Source organism: Oryctolagus cuniculus, chromosome 9 (genome assembly GCF_051225735.1).
Source record: "Oryctolagus cuniculus isolate XC-2025 breed Fujian yellow rabbit chromosome 9, ASM5122573v1, whole genome shotgun sequence".
NCBI classification, from domain to species: Eukaryota; Metazoa; Chordata; class Mammalia; order Lagomorpha; family Leporidae; genus Oryctolagus; species Oryctolagus cuniculus.
In genome coordinates this window covers 532479-549480 of record NC_142875.1, presented here as the reverse complement: position 1 = coordinate 549480, position 17002 = coordinate 532479, and the positions used below count along the sequence as shown (strand labels likewise).

Here is a 17002-nt window from a genome sequence, read left to right as displayed (position 1 = left end):
GCCCGTTGCCCGTGGGGTCCACCCTGCTCCTGATCTGCGGTAAATGGCGGGGTTGTCTTGGGTTTTGTCGCTGCAGTCTTTTGCTTTCTCCATGAGGGATCTGCGGCTGTGAACTGAGGGGATTCCATCCCTCTGGCTGCCGGCCTCGCTTCTGAGAGGTGCTCGGAGCTGTGCTTTTCGGGGACCGTGGGGTGGAGCGTCGGTGGGCACAGGCAGCTGCGAGCTGATGGTTGAAACCGGGCTGGGTGTTCCTTGCATTCTTCTGCTGCATGTATTAGAAAATGCTGTCAGGAGTTCCTGCACAACCCGGACCTAATGCCAGCCCACGCAGCCCAGAGCTGCCCACACAGCTGAGACACCCCCTGGGGAGTTCTGGTTTATTTTGTGCTGTTTTTCTGCTTCTGAAACCAGTTCGTCAGATACAGGGAGCCCCTCGAAGGCGCTCAGTATGTACGCCCACCCTACATGTCTGCTCCATTCAAGTCTTGGCAGCTGGAAGCCAGCCAGCAGCTGGACTGTGGTGGGCATTGGCTTCGAAAGTGTGTCTCATCCGTGGGCAGGGATGAGACACAGCCCAGCACGGACACGTGGAGGCCTCCTGGGTGGGACCTGGCCTGCACAGCCCAGGGCTGCACGGGAACTCTGAGTCCTGTGCTGTGGCCTGGTTGGTTCCCCCAGGGATGAGGACAGGTGGGAGCCATGTGTGCAGGGTAGGGTAAGGGGCCGCAGTGGTGAGGAAGGAAGGAACTCTGGTGGGAAAATGAGCAACCAGAATGTTCCTGACAGCCTGTTTGTGAGAGCGGAGAGTGGAAACCTGAGTGTCCATCAGGCAGGGTCTGCTGTGACTGAGAGAGTCAGAGCTTTGTGTGTCACACAGATGGTTCTCTCTCTTTTCCTTTTTAAATATTTATTTATTTATTTCAAAGGCAGAGTTGGGGGCGGGCGGAGACAGAGGGAGAGATATCTTCCGTCAACTGGTCCTCTCCCCAAATGGCCTAAACCAGGAGCTGCAGCTTCTTCCATGACTCCCTCATGGGTGCAGGAACCCAAGGGCTTGGGCCATTCTCTGCTGCTTTCCCAGGTACGTTAACAGGGAGCTAAATTAGAAGTGGAGCAGCCAGGACACAAACCAGCACCCATATGGTTCGCTGGTGTCGCAGGCAGGGGCTTTACCTGCTACACCACGACGCTGGCCCCACATGGATGGTGTTCAAAGGGCAGCAGAACACAAGGAGCAGGTTGTACCAAAGTCAGCTTACAGGTTTGAAATGAAAATAGTAAACTCTGCTGTTTCTAGATACACAGACGTTACTACCTTAAAGCAGAATTCATTCGAGGGACAAAACACAAGAAATATGGTGATGGGGCAGGCACTTAGCCTGAGGGTTAAGACACCCGCGTCCCACATCGAAGTATCTGGGTTTGAGTCCTGACTGGCTCCTTGCCTCAGCTTCCTGCTAATGTGCACCTTGGGAGGCTCAAGTACTTGGGTCCCCCTGCCACCCAGCTGTGTTCCTGGCTCCTGGCTCCAACCTAGTCCTGGGTGTTGTGGGTATTTGGGGAGTGAACCAGCGTATAAGGGCTCTCTGTCTCTCTCTTTCAGCCTTTTGAGTAAATAAATAAATAAAAACAAAAAACCAGGGCATCATGGCACAGCAGATGAAGCTACCGTCTTGGATGCTGGATCCTGTCAGAGCACCGGCTGCTCCGCTTCCCATCCAGCTCCCTGCTAAGTCACCTGGGAAAGCAGCAGGTGACGGCCCAAGTGCTTGGGCCCCTGCACCCATGTGGGAGACCTGGGTGGGGTTCCTGGCTCCCGACTTCAGCCTGGACCAGCCCCGACGCTGGCAGCCATTTGGGTATTGAACTAGCAGATGGGAAATCTGTGTGTGTGTATGTGTGTGTGTGTGTGTGAGAGAGAGAGAGACAGAGACAGAGACAGAGACTCTGCCTTTCAAGTAAATAAACTAAATCCTAAAAAAAAAAAGGCAATAGCTGGTGGGGAGTAGGGAAGTGGCTCCGGCAGCCCAGTGTCACAGGGCTCCAAGGTAGCACACCTGTGGGACTTGATTTCTTTCTAAAAAGCTTGAGTGAGTGAGAGCCTGTGGGCACTGGTATGCTCTGTTTTCTGTACATCTGACGTATGCAGGAGCCATCGCTGTCTAGCGCCAGCGCTGCCTCTCACTCACAGAGCTCCAGCCGAGGACGGGGGATGAGCGAGGAGGTCTTCCTGCCGTGGCTTGTGCAAAGACTGCCGGACAAGCACCAGTAGGCAACAGGCTACAGAAGCCACTCGCAAGAGTGCGCCCTCTACTGGAGGGGTGAAGAAGCCTCATTACAGGCCTGGTGCTGGGGCGCTCCGTGAAATTAGACTTTGTCACAAGTGCACTGAGCTCCTGATTCACAAACTCCCCTTCCATCGTCTGGCACGAGAAATTGCTCTGGACTTCCAAACAGATCTGTGCTTCCTCAGTGCAGGTCAGTTGGTGCTTTGCAGGGGGCCAGTGAGGCCTGTCTGGCCAGAGTTAGATAATGAGAGAGAGACAGAGAGAAAGGTCTTCCTTTTTCCGTTGGTTCACCCCCCAAGTGGCCGCTATGGCCGGCGCGTTGCGGCTGTGTGCAGCGCCGATCCGAAGCCAGGAGCCAGGTGCTTCTCCTGGTCCCCCATGGGGTGCAGGGCCCAAGTACCTGGGCCATCCTCCACTGCACTCCCGGGCCACAGCAGAGAGCTGGACTGGAAGAGGAGCAAGCGGGACAGCATCCGGCGCCCCAACCGGAACTAGAACCTGGGGTGCCGGTGCCGCAGGCAGAGGATTAGCCTAGTGATCTGCGGCGCCGGCCCCTGTCTGGCCTCTTGAAGACACTAGCCTGTGTGTATCCGTGCCAGACAAGTGACAGTTATGCCAACAGACATGTAGCCAGCATGCCACATACGTGCAGAGCATGCTTGAAAATCCACTGTGACGGGAAACGGCATTCTCAAAGTGGTTTTTTTGTGGGCTCCCTGTTGTCGGTAGTTCTGAATGGTAGATGTTTTTTCCCCAAGGGGTCAAAAGGTACCTAAGTATATGATTGCCGGAGGAAAAACAGGACAGAAAACAGTATTGGCAGTTTTTCCATTTTCGTTCGTGTGTGGATTTTTAACGTAAATGCGGGAACGTAAAGCATTAATGCAAGTCAGAATGTCAGCAAGCGAGTTTCAGCAGCTCAGCTTTATAGCAGTTGGAAATAAACTTACGGGTAAATTTTTCTGGGCAAGACCAGCATTTGGATTTTTTTAAGACAAGTAAATTTCTTACAAAAAAAATCCAGGACGTGTAATGAACGGACCGGGAAACATCAAGGAAGAGTTGGGCTCAGTGTGAAGTGCGGACAGACAGACGTGGGAGACGCGGTGGGTCTTTGGCGTCTGCCGTTTCCCGGCAAGTAACTGCTGTCTTCGTGTTGCTTTACGGCCGTGCTCACTCGTGTTCCCTGTGGTCCTGGCGGTTGGCCACTTGTTTCCGCCTGTTCCCTGTGTTAGGAGCGAAGGCAGTCACAGGGCTGGCCGAGCCTCCTCGGGCCTGTGTGTGAAGTGTGGGGTGGCGGGAGGTCTTCGTTTCTGGGAAGAGGAGGCGCAGGACGGGCTGCAGCTAGAGGGCTCGAGAGGCAGTGACCGAGATTCCATCGAGCCGGGACGGGGAAAACCTGCTGACTTTGGAGATATCCCAGAATTCTGTGCTGGTTGGGCGGAGGCGCAGCCGTGGCCATGTGCTCAGAGCACTCTGAAGTCCCAGGCCAGGATACGCTGGTCACCAGGAATGTGGTTGTGTGCAGTAAGTGAAGCGGCCCCTGCAAGGAGGCTCGTGACCAGAGTAAGACTTCTGCTGGGGCAGAGGGCTCTGCCCTGGCCTTGGTTTGGGCTCTCCCTTCCTTTTATGTAAGCCTAAAAATCTGATTCCAGCAGCTCTCCTTGGAGATGTGAGTGCCTTGTGTTGGGATGCAGATGATATTACTTCTGAAGGGCCCTACACCAGGGCCATGTCCATGAAGACGTGTCCCTGTCCTTTCCTCCTCTTAGGGTAGCTGTGCCGTTCCCTCTTTTTTTAAAAAAAAACTTTTAATTTATTTTTGTTTTAACTAAAAGGAAGAAGAAAGAGATTTTGATCCATAGGTCCACTCCCCAAATGCCCACTAAGCCAGAGCTGGGCCAGGTGAAGCCAGGAGCCCAGAACTCCATGCAAGTCTCCCCATGGGAAGCGAGAACCCAAGTGCTTGAGCCCCTGCCTGCTGCTTCCTGGGATGCGCATTAGCAGGCAGCTGGGTCAGAAGCCGAGCGTTGGGGTCTAAACCAGGGGCTCTGCCGTGGGCTGCGGGTCTCCCAAGCGTGGCTGAAGCTGCTGCACAAAGTGCCCGCCTGCTGGCGATGTTGTTCACAGGAGGACGTTAGTGTTTGGGGCAGGGGTTGGCCTCGCAGTGAAGGTTCTGCTGGGGTTCCCGCTCCCCATGTTGCAGTGCCTTAGTGCAAGTCCCAGCTCTGACACCTGCTTCCTGCAGACGCTGGCTCAAGTGTTTGGGTCCCTGACTCCGCGTGGGACACTTGGATGGAGTTCATGTTTCCTGACTTCAGCCTCGCCCAGCTCTGGCTGTTTAGAGGATTGGTGGAGTGAGCCAGTGTATGGGAAATCTCTCTCTTCTCTGTTTCTCAAATAAACAATTTTTTTTTTTTTTTGACAGGCAGAGTGGACAGTGAGAGAGAGAGACAGAGAGAAAGGTCTTCCTTTGCCGTTGGTTCACCCTCCAATGGCCGCCGCGGCCGGCGCGCTGCGGCCGGCGCACCGCGCTGATCCGATGGCAGGAGCCAGGAGCCAGGTGCTTTTCCTGGTCTCCCATGGGGTGCAGGGCCCAAGCACCTGGGCCATCCTCCACTGCACTCCCTGGCCACAGCAGAGGGCTGGCCTGGAAGAGGGGCAACCGGGACAGAATCCGGCGCCCCGACCGGGACTAGAACCCGGTGTGCCGGCGCCGCTAGGCGGAGGATTAGCCTAGTGAGCCGCGGCGCCGGCCACAATTTTTAAAAAATATTTAGTTTATTTATTTGAAAGGGTGACAGAGAAACAGAGATCTTCCATCTGCTTGTTCATCTCCAAATGGCCACAACAGCCAGGCTGAATGAATGAAGCCAGGAGCCTGGAACTCCCATCCGGGTTTCCCGTGTGGGTGGCAGGGGCCCAAGCACTTGGACCATCTTCCATTGCTTTCCCAGGCACATTAGCAGGAAGCCGGATTGGAAATGGAACAGACAGGTGTCAAACCAACACTGATTTGGGATTCTGGCATCACAGGCAGAGGCTTAACCTTCTGTGCCATAGTGCCAGCTCCTATAAGTTTTAAAGATGTTTTAGTCTTTAAAATGCTTCAGTGTTTGCCCTTAAAGAGATTTTCTTTTGAATATTTATTTTACTTGAGAGGGAGAGAGCTTCTGTCTGCTGGTTCCCTCCCCTAAATGGCTCCAGCAGCTGGGTCGGGAGCAGGAACTCGGAACTCAAGTACTTGAGCCATCACCTCTACCTCCCAGGTGCATTTATAGAGAGCTGGTAACAGGGTGTGCTGTCTCACAAGGGGCTTAACCCGCTGAGCCACAGTGCCCTCCCTGCAGAGAGATCGAGGGTCTGTTCTTGTTTGAGACGCCCAGGTCGTTTGAGGGCTGCACACGTGGCTGACTGTGTGGCTTTCCTGCAGGGGACCTCGACTACAGCACCGTGCTGCTGGGGATGCTGGTGGCGCAGGACGTGCAGCTCGGGCTGCTCGTGGCCGTGATGCCCACGATGCTGCAGGCGGGAGCAAGTACGTCCTCCAGGTGCGTGTGCTGCACACAGCTGTGTTCCTCGTTCAGTTGTGGGCGTGTGTCTGCTGCCTTTCTCCTCCGAGGTGTCCTGACAGGCAGCACCGACTGGGCAAGGTGCTGGCTCTGCCCTGACCACACGTTCTCCCCTTGTCATCTGTCTGGTGCTGTCCCTGGCCACACGTTCTCCCCTCGTCTTCTGTCCAGCGTTGTCCCTGGCCACCTCTCCACGTGAGCCTGTCACCTGAAGGTGTGTTCTCCCCTTGTCTTCTGTCCAGTGGGATGGGCGCAGGCTAATAGTACTTGCCCACAAGGTGAGTTAAGACACAGGCATGCTTGGAACAAGACCTGTAAGGTGTGCATGTGTGTGTGGTGTGTGTCCTGTGTGCTTGTGTGTGTGGTGTGTGTCCTGTGTGTGGTGTGTCTATATGTGTGCATGTGTGTGGTGTGTGTCCCACATGTGATATGTGTCCTGTGTGTATATGTGCATATGTGTGTGGTGTGTGTCCTGCACATGGTGTGTATATATGTGCATGTGTGCATAGTGTGTGTCTGCATATGGTGTGTGTATATGTGTGCATGTGTGTGGTGTGTGTCCTGTGTGTGGTGTGTGTTCTGCATGTGATATGTGTATGTGTGGTGTGTGTCCTGTGTTTGGTGTGTATATGTGTGATGTATGTCCTGCATGTTGTATGTATATGTGTGCATGTATGTGTGGTGTGTATTTTGCATAGGGTATGTGTATATGTGTGCATGTGTGTATTCTGAGTGTGGTATGTGTGTGTGATGTGTGTCCTGCATGTGGTATGTGTATATGTGTGATGCATGTCCTGCATGTGGTATGTATATGTGTGCATGTATGTGTGGTGTGTATTTTGCATATGGTATGTGTATATATGTGCATGTGTGTATCCTGAGTGTAGTATATGTATATGTGTGCATGTGTGTGGTGTGTGTCCTGTGTGGTGTGTATATGAGTGTGTGGTATGTGTCCTGCATATGGTGTGTATATGTGTGGTGTGTGTCCTGCATGTGGTATATATATGTGAGCATGGTGTGCATCTTGCATGTGGTATGTGTATATGTGTGTGTCATGCATGTGGTATATGTTCACATGTGTGGCGTGTGTCCTGCATGTGGTGTGTATGTTTTTGCATGTGTATAGTGTGTGTCCTGTGTTTGTTATGTATATGCATGCATGTGTGTGATATGTGTATGTGTACATGTGTGGCATGTGGTATGTGTATGTGTGTTGTATGTGTCCTGCATGTGGTGTGTATATGTGTGTGATGTGTGTCCTACTTGTGGTATGTGTATATGTGTGTGATGTGTGCCCTACATGTGGCATGTGTATATGTGTGGCATGTGTCCTGTGTGTGGTGTGTATATGTGTGTGATGTGTGTCATGCATGTGGTATATATGTGTGTGCATGAATGTGTGGTGTGTATCCTGCATGTGGTATGATTATGTGTGTGTCCTGCATGTGGTATATGCATGTGCATGTGTGTGATGTGTGTCCTGCGTGTGGTATGTATATGTGTACATGTGTGTGCTGTGTGTCCTGCATGTGACATGTGTATGTGTGGTATGTGGCCTGTGTGTGGTGTGTATATGTGTGCATGTGTGTGTGATGTGTGTCATGCATGTGGTATGTATATTTGCATGCGTGTGTGGTGTATATCCTGCATGTGGTATGTGTATATGTGTGTCCTGCATGTGGTATGTGTATGTGTGTATGATGTGTGTCCTGCATGTGGTGTGGTGTGTATATGTGTGCATGTGTCTTGTGTGATATGTACATGTGCACGTGTGTTTATCCTGTGTGTGGTGTGTATCTGTGTGCGTGTGTGGTGTGTGTCACGTGTGTGGTATGTATGTTTGCATGTGTGTGGTGTGTATCCTGCATGTGGTATGTGTATGTGTATGTGTGTGTGCTGTGTGTCCTGCATGTGACATGTGTATATGTGTTGTATGTGTCATGTGTGTGGTGTGTATATGTGTGTGGTGTGTGCCATGCATGTGGTATGTATATTTGTGTGTGTGGTGTGTATCCTGCATGTGGTATGTGCATATGTGTGCATGTGTGTGGTGTGTGTCGTGTGTGATATGTGTATGTGCACATGTGTGTGGTGTGTATCTGTGTGCATGTGTGCGGTTTGTATGTGAGCCTTTTCTTTGTCATTGCTCCCGTGTTTCCAGTCCGTCCTTCCATCTTCCCACTACAATCCCAAACCTTGAGTACAGTGGACAGGCTCGTGTGGAGGGGAAGCCAGAGGGAGCGCCATTTAACCAGCAAGTTGCTGGCTGTGCCGCCTGGTTGGAGATCAGATTTCTGTCCACGATATGGGTTCTTGGAAGCACACTCGGAGAATGTCAGCCAGAAATGGGCACAAGGGGAAGTGTGGAGCTTGTAGAGTGTGTGGGGGCAGGACCAGGAACCTGGTCTGTGTGGAGCAGGCCTGCTCAGCACACGCGTGTAGGTGTTGTGTGTAAGCACCTCTGGAGGTTGCCTTGCTACACCGCATGCAGCCCGGATCCGACGGTGAGGTCGCTCTTGCGGCTGGGGAGACTTGGGCGAGCCCATCCGAGTCCCCTGCGTGCTTCCTGTCTGGTCCACGCGCCGTGGCTGTCTCCTGGCCTTGTGGCACTGCCTGGGCTGTCCAGCATGCTGCCGGTGAGGTCAAGTGAGAGGGCAGCCTGCCTCGGCCTTAGTGTCCGGGGACGGTGCCCAGCCTCCCGCCGCTCGGTGTGGTGTACCGTGCTCGTGTGCAGGTCTGTGTGGGACTGAGGGGCTGCGCCTGTCCATGTGCTGCCCGACTGGGGGCCACGTCGACGCCGGGTCTCCCAGCCTTGCGTCCCCAGATTCAGGCATGCATTTCTGCCTCTAGTGTGCCCGTCTGTTGAGGGTTTCTGGGTTTCGCACACTGACGGGGTGGGTGTTGAGTCCCGCTGGGCTTGTCAGTGATTGGGAACGGTTCATTCTTCTCTTTCTGGAAAATACTCTATGAAGTTGACGTTGATTCTTCCTTAAATATGAGGCAGAATTCTCCTGTGAAGTCCTGTGGGTTTTAAGATTTCCTTTGGGGGAGTTTTCCTACATTTCACATCCAGCCTGCTAAATGGTTCCGAGGTGTTCAGGGTGTGGCTGCGCGTTTCTGATCAGAGCTGCTCGTGTGCTCCTTCATCGTCCTGTTGCCTGCGGGGCCTGCCCCGAGCTTCCCTGCTTTGTCCCTGACACTGTGGCCCGAGTCCTCTCTCTTCTCTTCTCTTCTCTGTCAGTCATACCAGGAGTCTGGCCAATCTATTGATGGTTTTAGATAACTGACTCTGCCTCATTGATTTCCTTTTTCTTTTTCTTTTTTAAAGATTTATTTGAAAGTCAGAGTTACACAGAGAGAGAAGGAGAGGCAGAGAGAAAGAAAGAGGTCTTCCATCTGCTGGTTCACTTTGCAGTTAGCTGCAACGGCTGGAGCTACACTGATCCGAAGCCAGGAGCTTCCTCTGGGTCTCCCATGAGGGTGCAGGGGCTCAGGGACGTGGGCCATCGTCTACTGCTTTCCCAGGCCACAGCAGAGAGCTGGAGTGGAAGTGGAGCAGCAGGTTCTCAAACCGGTGCCCGTATGGGATGCCGGCACTGCAGGCGGTGGCTTTACCTGCTGCCAACACTGGCCCCGCCTCATTGATTTTCTCTGCCATTTTTCTGCTTTTAGTTTCCACCTTTTTGTTCTTTATTTCTTTCCATCTGCTTGCTTTGGGTTTTTTTGCTTTTTTCTAGATACTTGTGTGAATTTTGATAATAGATTTGAAAACTTTCTTGTTTTGTACAGTTGGGGTTTAGTGCTACCAGTTTCCCTCTCGGCACTGTTTCTGCCGAATCTTGCAAACACTGAGATGTTGTATTTTTACTTGCAGGCAGCTCAGCGGATATTTAAAACCCCCTTTCCTCCTGCTTGACCCTGGTGGTGCTGGGAGGCAGGCTTCGTTTCCAGGCACGGGGAGATTCCCAGTTGTGTGCTGGCACTGGTTTCCAGCTGGGCGCCGCTGTGGTTCTCTGAGCGAAGGCGTGCAGCGCAGTCTGCTGTGTGACATTTTCTGTGGCAGGGAAGGTTGCCTTCCAGTTTTGATAACCAGGGAAACCTCACAGTAAAAACAGCAGAAACAGACTCAGCACGGATGCGCTCCTCCGGCTTCCCTGCGCACAGCTGAAGTACTGAGAGAAACCGCTGAAAGGGAGGAGCTCTTCGCCCGAGTTTGGAGGTTCGCAGCCCACGAACAGTGACCCCAGGGGTGCTCGTGTCTCCGAGTCCCTGGGGGCATCTGAGGGGCACCCAGAGGGCAGAGGCAGGGCACGCACCGTTGCCGGGTCTCCAGGTCTCTTCTTTTATTTATTTATTTATTTATTTATTTATTTATTTATTTTGACAGGCAGAGTGGACAGTGAGAGAGACAGAGAGAAAGGTCTTCCTTTTTCCGTTGGTTCACCCCCAGATGGCCACTGCGGCCGGTGTGTCCAGGTGTGTCCCTGCCACCCACATAGGAGACCTGGGTGGAGCTCCAGGCCCCTGGCTTCAGCCTGGCCCAGCCCTGGCTGTTGCAGCCGTTTGAGGAGTGAACCAGTGGCTGGAAGATCTCTCTGCCTCTGTCTCACAGCAATTCAAATAAATAAATAAAAACAGACTGCAGAAAGCTAGATAAAGGATTGGGAAAAGCTATGCGGTCAGGTCTTTTACTTACCGGGATGCCTGCTTCCATGAGGCGCCCGCCTTGCTGTGCGGCCCAGTGAGCCATGGTGCACGCCGGGGGACACCGGCTGAGCCTTCAAGCAAATAAGGCTTGTGCCGATAGAGAGACGCTTGTTTCCAGAGTCATTGGGTGGGAAGTAAAGATGGTGTACCTGCTGCCCCGGGGGCTGGGGGTCCCTGGGAAGGGGCACGAGGCCCCCGCTGTGTTGGGAGGGAGAATGTGGGGTCCAGGATGGAAAGCGTCTCCTCTCACGAGTGCTCTGCAGTGGGTCGAAGTGGTCCGTTGGGCTCGTGAATGGCTGCGACCACCGGGCCTGGGCAGGCGTCTGCGCAGGTGGCAGATGGTGCAGCTGTAGTCTGAGGGGCATGGCTGGCCCGTCCGGCAGGAGGGTGGAGGTAGGGACATTTAGCAGGTCCTGGCGGGACCTGTGTGGTGGGGTCCACAGTGTGTGCCTGGGCAGAGACGTCTGGCTTCATCCACTGTGCCTGGGGGCAGCCAGCCCAGCCAGGGCAGACTGGCACGAGGCTAGAGGATGGGGACAGCTGTGAGGGGTGTGGTGGCCTGGCCCTCCACGTTCTGAAGACACGGCTCTCCCGGTGTCTGCGGCCTCTGAGGCTTGCTCGCCGGCGGCTGTGGTGTGCCCGTGGGTGACTTCCTTGTCCTCTGTCTTAGCTTTGCACCCTGCTCTGCTGTAGTCCCGACACCACTTGTGGGAATCGGAGACGGATCCTCTGAGGTCACAGGTCTCCTCCGTCGAGGAGGAGGATTGGAAGCCAGAACGCAGCGGAGCGGTGGGGAGCTGAGCGTGGGTGTCCGTAGTCCCTCACAGACAGCGCGTGGTGGAAGTGCCTCTCCCCAGGCCCGGCTTGGGGCGGGGCGAGCACCCGGGCACATGCGCACTGTGCTGGTGTCCGCTCGGCTGCTGCCCCGCAGGGCCCGGGGTGGGGGGCTGCCCCCGCGTGAGGGGCGGTGCACCCAGAAGCTCTCAGCGGGGGCCGTCCACTCCCGCAGGGGACTTGGCCGAACGCCTGAGGTCTGTAGGGGTCACAGGCTTGACTGCAGTAGTTAGAAGCTGTGTATGAATCGGGTAATTCGTGTGCCGTGCTCCAGAATAAGAGGGAGCAGCCGGGCTTCAGAGAGGCGTGTCTGCAGCAGAGGTGGCTGACGGTCTCTCTCGCCCCTAGCGCGCTCCTGGAGCTGCTGCGTGTCCTGCTGCTCGCCGGGCAGACCCTCTTCTCACTGGCCGCCGTCCTGCTTCTCTGTCTTGTCCTGAAGACCTACCTCGTGGGCCCCTACTACCGCAAGCTGCACGCAGAGGGCAAAGGGAACAAAGAAATCCTCGTCTTGGGAATATCTGCGTTCGTCTTCCTGATGCTGACGGTAAGCCAGGCTCTGTTACTTCTGTCGTCTGATTGGTAGCCCGTTTCCCGGGACGCTTAGGTCAGCTCTTTAGTTTCCTCCTTGATGGCTGTTGAATCTTTGGAGCCAGACCTGGTTAGCTGTTTCCGCTCCTACACTCAAGCGCTTTGTGCAAATGTCGAGTGCGGAACTCAGCACACATCTATGGCTGTGAAAAGCCGGAGTATCAACCCGTGTTCCTCTGTCACACCTCCACTTGCAGCTGACGGGACGTGAGTGCTGTCTGTGCTGACAAGCCGTTAATAGGAAGCCTCCACTGCACACTGTCACAGAAAAGACCCGCTCTGGAGGCTTCCCTGAGGAGTGGGGACAGCGGCCATGGCCGCACACAAACTGTCAGCACCGTCACGGACCTGCAGTGAGCGCTCACCCAGAGCACGGGGAGGTTGCCTGTGGGGGGTCACTGGGTCCCGTGGTGCCCCTGAGATGAGCTCAGGAGGGCGGGGCCCATGGGGGGCCACTGGGTCCTGTGGTGCCCCTGAGATGAGCTCGGGAGGGCGGGGCCCATGGGGGTCACTGGGTCCTGTGGTGCCCCTGAGATGAGCTCGGGAGGGTGGGGCCCCATGGGGGGTCACTGGGTCCTGTGGTGCCCCTGAGATGAGCTCGGGAGGGTGGGGGCCCAGGGGGGGTCACTGGGTCCTGTGGCATCTGTGAGATGAGCTCAGGAGGGCGGGGCCCATGGGGGGTCACTGGGTCCTGTGGTGCCCCTGAGATGAGCTCGGGAGGGTGGGGGCCCAGGGGGGTCACTGGGTCCTGTGGTGCCCCTGAGATGAACTCGGGAGGGTGGGGGCCCATGGGGGGGTCACTGGGTCCTGTGGCATCTGTGAGATGAGCTCGGGAGGGCGGGGCCCCAGGGGGGGTCACTGGGTCCTGTGGTGCCCCTGAGATGAACTCGGGAGGGTGGGGGCCCAGGGGGGGGTCACTGGGTCCTGTGGCATCTGTGAGATGAGCTCGGGAGGGCGGGGCCCATGGGGGGTCACTGGGTCCTGTGGTGCCCCTGAGATGAGCTCGGGAGGGTGGGGCCCCATGGGGGGTCACTGGGTCCTGTGGTGCCCCTGAGATGAGCTCGGGAGGGTGGGGGCCCGGGGGGGGCACTGGGTCCTGTGGCATCTGTGGGATGAGCTCAGGAGGGCGGGGCCCATGGGGGGTCACTGGGTCCTGTGGTGCCCCTGAGATGAGCTCAGGAGGGTGGGGCCCCATGGGGGTCACTGGGTCCTGTGGTGCCCCTGAGATGAACTCGGGAGGGTGGGGGCCCATGGGGGGGTCACTGGGTCCTGTGGCATCTGTGAGATGAACTCAGGAGGGTGGGGGCCCATGGGGGGGTCACTGGGTCCTGTGGCATCTGTGAGATGAGCTCGGGAGGGCGGGGCCCCAGGGGGGGTCACTGGGTCCTGTGGTGCCCCTGAGATGAACTCGGGAGGGTGGGGGCCCAGGGGGGGTCACTGGGTCCTGTGGCATCTGTGAGATGAGCTCGGGAGGGCGGGGCCCAGGGGGGGTCACTGGGTCCTGTGGTGCCCCTGAGATGAGCTTGGGAGGGTGGGGGCCCATGGGGGGTCACTGGATCCTGTGGTGCCCCTGAGATGAGCTCGGGAGGGCGGGGCCCCAGGGGGGGGTCACTGGGTCCTGTGGTGCCCCTGAGATGAGCTCGGGAGGGCGGGGCCCATGGGGGGGGGTCACTGGGTCCTGTGGTGCCCCTGAGATGAGCTTAGGAGGGCGGGGCCCATGGGGTGTCACTGGGTCCCGTGGTGCCCCTGAGATGAGCTCGGGAGGGTGGGGGCCCATGGGGGGGTCACTGGGTCCCGTGGTGCCCCTGAGATGAGCTCGGGAGGGCGGGGCCCATGGGGAGTCACTGGGTCCTGTGGTGCCCCTGAGATGAGCTCGGGAGGGTGGGGCCCATGGGGGGGGTCACTGGGTCCTGTGGCATCTGTGAGATGAGCTCAGGAGGGTGGGGGGCCCCATGGGGTCACTGGGTCCTGTGGTGCCCCTGAGATGAGCTCGGGAGGGCGGGGCCCATGGGGGGTCACTGGGTCCTGTGGTGTCCCTGAGATGAGCTCGGGAGGGTGGGGGCCCATGGGGAGGTCACTGGGTCCTGTGGTGCCCCTGAGATGAGCTCGGGAGGGTGGGGGCCCAGGGGGGGTCACTGGGTCCTGTGGCATCTGTGGGATGAACTCGGGAGGGCGGGGCCCATGGGGGGTCACTGGGTCCTGTGGCATCTGTGAGATGAGCTCGGGAGGGCGGGGCCCCAGGGGGGGTCACTGGGTCCTGTGGTGCCCCTGAGATGAACTCGGGAGGGTGGGGGCCCAGGGGGGGGTCACTGGGTCCTGTGGCATCTGTGGGATGAGCTCGGGAGGGCGGGGCCCATGGGGGGGGTCACTGGGTCCTGTGGCATCTGTGAGATGAGCTCGGGAGGGCGGGGCCCATGGGGGGTCACTGGGTCCTGTGGTGTCCCTGAGATGAGCTCGGGAGGGTGGGGGCCCATGGGGAGGTCACTGGGTCCTGTGGTGCCCCTGAGATGAGCTCGGGAGGGTGGGGGCCCAGGGGGGGTCACTGGGTCCTGTGGCATCTGTGGGATGAACTCGGGAGGGCGGGGCCCATGGGGGGTCACTGGGTCCTGTGGCATCTGTGGCATGAGCTCGGGAGGGCGGGGCCCCAGGGGGGGTCACTGGGTCCTTTGGCATCTGTGGGATGAGCTCAGGAGGGCGGGGCCCATGGGGGGGGTCACTGGGTCCTGTGGCATCTGTGGGATGAGCTCGGGAGGGCGGGGCCCATGGGGGGGAGTCACTGGGTCCTGTGGTGCCCTGAGATGAGCTCGGGAGGGTGGGGCCCGGGGGGGTCACTGGGTCCTGTGGCATCTGTGAGATGAGCTCAGGAGGGCGGGGCTGCCCTGCGAGGGCCGAATCCTCACTGGGAGCCCAGCGAGGGGGCAGAGCACTCTCATTTCTTACAACTGTGTGTGAGTGTGTAAGTGTCTTGAAGTAATCAGGTGCGTTTTGAGAAAGAAAACGAGCAGAAACCGTGCCCTCTGGGCGCTGGACTGCTGCTCAGGTTTTGTGACCTTTGGAGAGGGCTACGATTCATGTCTTCTCAGAGCTCTGTAATGGGCTTCCTTGTGTCAAGATTGACTTCTCTGCATTTTACGGGTTTTATCTGTTCTCTTTGGGAATAAGCTCCAGCAACCGTGTCTACCAGACGGCTTCCGTGTGGCCCGCCCGGGCCTGGTGTCTGCTGTGTCACGCCAGGTGCCTGCACTCTGCGTGCCGGGCGCCCTGTCAGGCCTGCGTCAGACTTCCCTTGCGCACCGCCATGTGCCGAGCGTACCACACACGGACATCCAAGGGTCACCTTCCTCTGCCTGTCAGTGCGGACAGAGCTGCTTGGCGTGCTCACCCGGGTTTCTCACGAGGTGCTGTCCGGAGTTGGGATTGCTGGGCCGCGGCGTATACACATTGTTAGATCGGGACTGCGTGGCTGTTCACTCTGCCGGCGTGGTGCACTGGCTTTCACCCCAGCGCGGCACGGGGGTCCAGGTGTGCTCGTCCCCACTCCCTGATTTCAGCGCTGCCGGTGGCCGTGGCGTCTCAGCACCTCCAGGGATGTCTGGGGCGTCCAGGCATCTGCCTTGCCGTGTGCCTGAGAGGGTCTTCGGGTTATTGTTTTCCTGCGTGTTTGCAGGAGTTCTCCGTGTATCTGGCAGACTGTCACTTTCTCCTCACTGAGATGAAAGTCGCCCTGTTAACGTGTGCGTGCAGTGTTAACGTGTGCGTGCGTGATTTCCCGAGCACTGTGTAGCCCTGGCCCCCATCCCTTATCCAACCCGAGTCCCCCGGGTCACACCCCCATCCCAGTGACACGTGTCCGCCGTGTGCCCTGACGACTGAGCAGGATGCCGCGGAGGCTTCCTGTCCACCTGCTCTGCTCAGCGCCACACCTGGCTTGCCCCTGTTGTCGCCTGCTGGCCTTCACCCCTCCTGGCGATTGAGCAGTGTCCACGTCACGTCTTCTCTTGCTGACGTCTTCTGGTCTGGGCCTCTCCGTCTCACTCAGTAGTGTTTTCATGAACGGAAGTCCTTGAATTCAGTGTAGCTGATTGTCCGTGGTTTTCATCATGGTTGGCACGTATGTTCTGTGTAAAAGATCTCCGTGCTGCCCGAGTCAGGGAGATGCTTGGCTCTCCTCTGTCGCCTCCTCTGTTTAGTCGCAGTCTGTCTGGAGTTGAGCGCAGTCTGCCGTGAGGACAAGTGATCATTTTCTCACGTGTAATTCCAAATGCTGTGTGTGGAAAGACCTCTGGCCTGCTCCTCGCACCTCAGAATCCAATTAGCCGGGTGTGTGTGTGTGTGTGTGTGCGTGTGCCCGCACATATGCGCACATGTGTAGGGTGCACTGTGGGTGCATATGTGCCCACGCATGCATGCAAGGATGCTGGTATATGTGCGTGTCTGTACTGGTGGTGTGTGTGGGGGTATATGAGTATGTGCATGTGTGTGGTGCGCATGCATGTGGTACGTATGCCAGTGTGTGCATGTATGTAATGTGTGGTATATGTACATGTGCTGTGTGCATGCCAGTGCCATGTGTATGTGTCCTAGTGTGTGTGCATGTGGTTGTGCATGTGCAGTGTGAAATGTATGCAACTTCATGTGTGGCATGTGTGTTCATCGAGTGATGTGTGTGTGCATGTGCACATGTGTTCATGTAGCGTGTGCATGTGTGGTATGTATGTACATATGTGATGTGCACGCTTGTGGCATGTGCATGTAAGTGCATGTGTTTGTGGCTACATGTGTGGCATGTGTGTGCATTGAATGGTATGTGCATGTATGGTGTGCATGTGTGTGTGGTGTGCATGCTTGTGGCATGTGCATGTATGTGCATGTGTTTGTGACTAGCATGTGTGTGCATGTGAGTGGTGTGTATACATGTGATGTGCATACTTGTGGCATGCACACGTGTGTGTGACTACACGAGTGGCATGTGTGTCCATGCATCAAGTGTGCTGTGTGAAGTGTACCCTC

The 17002-nt window shown here is 56.7% G+C and overlaps 1 protein-coding gene across 21 annotated transcripts in view; it reads left to right on the top strand.

The window, feature by feature from the left end:
* The window catches only part of SLC9D1 (solute carrier family 9 member D1), a 55036-nt gene that overhangs the window by 21099 nt on the left and 16935 nt on the right, over window positions 1–17002 (top strand). For 17 of the 21 annotated variants that reach the window (XM_089303349.1, XM_070048543.2, XM_070048541.2 and 14 more), the window contains exons 9-10: window positions 5722–5839; window positions 11753–11948. In XM_089303349.1, coding sequence (XP_089159475.1) covers window positions 5722–5839; window positions 11753–11948 — 314 coding nt within the window. Of the gene's footprint in view, window positions 1–5721; window positions 5840–6102; window positions 8226–11752; window positions 11949–17002 lie in introns of those variants that run through there. The other 4 variants (XR_011378690.2, XM_089303348.1, XM_089303347.1 and 1 more) reach the window with 2 other exon arrangements.